Source organism: Austrofundulus limnaeus, unplaced genomic scaffold, assembly GCF_001266775.1.
Source record: "Austrofundulus limnaeus strain Quisiro unplaced genomic scaffold, Austrofundulus_limnaeus-1.0 Scaffold652, whole genome shotgun sequence".
NCBI lineage: Eukaryota > Metazoa > Chordata > Actinopteri > Cyprinodontiformes > Rivulidae > Austrofundulus > Austrofundulus limnaeus.
In genome coordinates, this window is record NW_013953054.1 from 90,597 (window position 1) to 93,900 (window position 3,304).

The 3,304-nt window shown below is 41.6% G+C and overlaps 1 protein-coding gene across 1 annotated transcript in view; it reads left to right on the forward strand.

Annotated features, from left to right (window-relative positions):
* loxl2b (lysyl oxidase-like 2b) overlaps positions 1 to 3,295 on the forward strand; it is a gene marked incomplete in the record, with an annotated part of 63,346 nt that extends 60,051 nt beyond the window's left edge. The window contains 3 exon segments of the mRNA XM_014027482.1: positions 2,112 to 2,248; positions 2,333 to 2,444; positions 2,814 to 3,295. Coding sequence (XP_013882936.1) covers positions 2,112 to 2,248; positions 2,333 to 2,444; positions 2,814 to 2,884 — 320 coding nt within the window.
* Between the last annotated feature and the right edge of the window lie 9 nt (positions 3,296 to 3,304).

Below are 3,304 nucleotides of genomic sequence, written 5' to 3' on the forward strand. Positions count from 1 at the left end.
CTACAGTATTTACAGTATCTACAGTATTTACAGTATTTACAGTATCTACAGTACCTACAGTATTTACAGTATCTACAGTACCTACAGTACCTACAGTATTTACAGTATCTACAGTATCTACAGTGCCCACAGTACCTATAGTACCTACAGTACCTACCATACCTACAGTATCTACAGTACCTACAGTATCTACAGTACCTACATTATCTACAGTGTTTACAGTACGTACAGTACCTATAGTATCTACAGTACGTACAGTACCTACAGTATCTACAGTACCTAATATGGTCAGGGAATGTAAAGTTTGTGTACCAACAGTAACTGCATCAGTAGTGCAGCTGTGTACTGATGCAGAGATTAAATCTAGATACTTCTGGCTTCTAAGTCCTTGTACCAATAAAACCTGATACATTTAATCATTTCAGGTCAGCAGCAGGTTTGTTTTATACTCTGCAAACATGTCAGAAACATTCAGCATGGTTTAGGATGAAGAGAAGRTTCCCTCTCAACTCTTCCTGTTGTTCATGTGTTTTCCTGACACCTGGAGGTCAGCAGGAGAACTGCAGCAGCTTCACTTAAACAGCAACASAGAATTAAAGCTGTTAATCAAACCATATTTAAGGCAACAAAATGGTATTTTGTGTTATGCATAGAAGATTTAAATGTGAAAAACAATAGGTTGCCTTCAGGTCCAGGCCGCCCTTGAAAAAGAGATCTGAGATCTCAATGGGACATGCCTGGTTAAATAATGGAAAATAAATAAAATAAATAAATAAATAAATGTGAAGAAGGATTTAAAAGCATCATCTAATTTAAAGTTTCTCAGAACAAGTTGAATCATGGATCTTAGATTGTAATTTCTAATAGTAATAATCTGAATGTAAATATTAGTTTCTCACTAGTAATAAACGGATTGTGATTAGGAGAAGTTTTCATTGTATAAAATACTAACTATGATGTGATTATATGATGAAACAACCTGCCATACTTTGTGCCTCCTAGAAGGAATGAACAGGCAAAGATGAGTCTCAGGTTGAGTAGTCAGGACTATTCAATTGAATTGCTCCGGGGGCCACATTTACTGCAGGTCAGCAGCTCAGGGGCCGAACATCCAGCAACTATAGTTATTATGTAAATAAAACAAGTTTTATAAAGATCTGAAATAGTTTATTTTGCTGTATTTAATCATAAATACAACACAAAGAACCCTGTAAAAGTAGTGATAATTAAACATTATCAAAAACAAAAATAGCACGCTGTGCCTCCTGTTTGACACAAATATGTTGCCAAATTTTTAAACCTATTTTATTTTCACTTTCATCGTTTTATCTTCAACTGCTTGTAGCTTTAACTGTCTTGAGTGTTCATAGAAATAGTTTTTCCCAGCTTCTAGCTAAAATTCTGATGATTCTGTAGATACCAAACATATTATGTTACACTATGTGTAACTAAAAGAACTTAGAGTAATTAAAGTAGAAAACCGGGGGTTTGGGCTTAAGAGATGAATGAACCAATTGGCGGGCCGAACTTTGGTCACTCGCAGGCCGGATGTGGCCCGCAGGCCGCCAGTTGAATAGCACTGACGTAAGTCGAGATTTGAGAATGTTATTTATCGCCTCCAAGGGAGCAGAGGATGTCCACCATTACCCCTGGTTCTGGACCAGATCTCCTAATCCAGTCCATGTGAGCCCTAGTCCCTTCAGCTCCCCCTCTCAGGGTATAGTAGGTCCGATCCATCAGTGCCATGAGTTCTCCCGCTTTAAGCTCCCAGAAATCCTCTTCTCTGTCTGTCCTTCCAGCAAATTCTCCACATTCCTCGCAGACATCCGTTCACACAGACCTGAATTCTTTGTTGATCTGGTTTCTTTGTGTTGGTCTCACCACACGTTCTACATGATGGCACTAAAACTACTTCTTGGTCTTGGTTCTGCTGACTAGCTGTCAGCTCATCAGTTCAGTCTTAAATTAAACTAGTTTTTCAAAGTAAAACTGTTCAGTTATCTATCCACAGCAGGTAAGATATTATTTATAACCCTATTAAACTGGTTGAATTATCCCTTCACTGTTTCAGGAGGTTTATGTGTTCCTGTCGTATCGTTTGCTCCCTGCAGGGATTGAAAAGAAGTATGAATGTGCTAACTTTGGTGAGCAGGGGATCACGGTGGGCTGCTGGGACACCTACAGACACGACATCGACTGTCAGTGGGTGGACATCACCGACGTTAAACCCGGGGATTATATATTCCAGGTGAGTCGCCCCATCACTCCTCATCTGTCGTTCACTCAGCTTCCAGCCTCTGCCTTCAGCTCCAACATGTCCTCCCTCTGACAGATTATAATCAATCCAAACTACGAGGTGCCCGAGTCAGATTACACCAACAACATCACTAAATGCAGATGTCGCTACGACGGCCATCGTGTGTGGATGTACAGCTGCCATAATGGTGAGAACCAGCTGAGATTAGATCAGATTATTAAAAACAACTTCCTGAATGCTTCTTTAACACAGCAGATGTTAACATGCACAAAACACATTCAGTCAGAAATGAATCATTTTTCTTGTTAAAGTCTGAATATTAAAAGATAATTTTGTAGTTCTGCTTTCAGAGTCACATGTTTACATACACTAAGATTAATTTATGATGATGTCWTGCTGTGGAAAGTTTGAGTGAAGTGGAGGCTCACCTGTGGAGTAACCCCTCAAACATGCTTCTCTCTGAGGCATCAAGGGAAAATCTAAAGAGCTGGGTTTGTTTTGTACCTGCTGATGTGCACAAAGTGAATGAAGCRTGTTTGTGCTGCTCCTCTGCCAGGCGGCTCGCTGAGCGCTGAGACCGAGCAGACCTTCCCAGGCCTCCTCAACAACCAGGTGACCCACAGGTAAAGATGGACTCCAGGACAGGGGTTGGTCTTCTTCAAGGGAARCACCAGCAGAAGTTTACCAACCAGCTGCCCCCCACMCCCACCCCTTCAGACCAAACTTTAGATTTCAGGAGACTCAGGAAGTTGACCACCGTGAAGCTCTGAGCAGCTCTGTGACCCTGCAGCTTTATGGCAGGTGTGATGCAGCTGGACCGTGGGGGCGGAGCCTAAAGACCCATTCTGGAGTTAAAGACCTAGCATTCCTCGAGACACCTCTAATTCCAGTTGTAGACTAAGATGATCATGTGTTGAGAACTGACAGAGCTGTAGCTGCTGGACTCAGATCCCTAAAGTAATTTTTGTGACACCCCCACCACACACACACACACACACACACACACACACACACACACACACACACACACACACACACACACACACA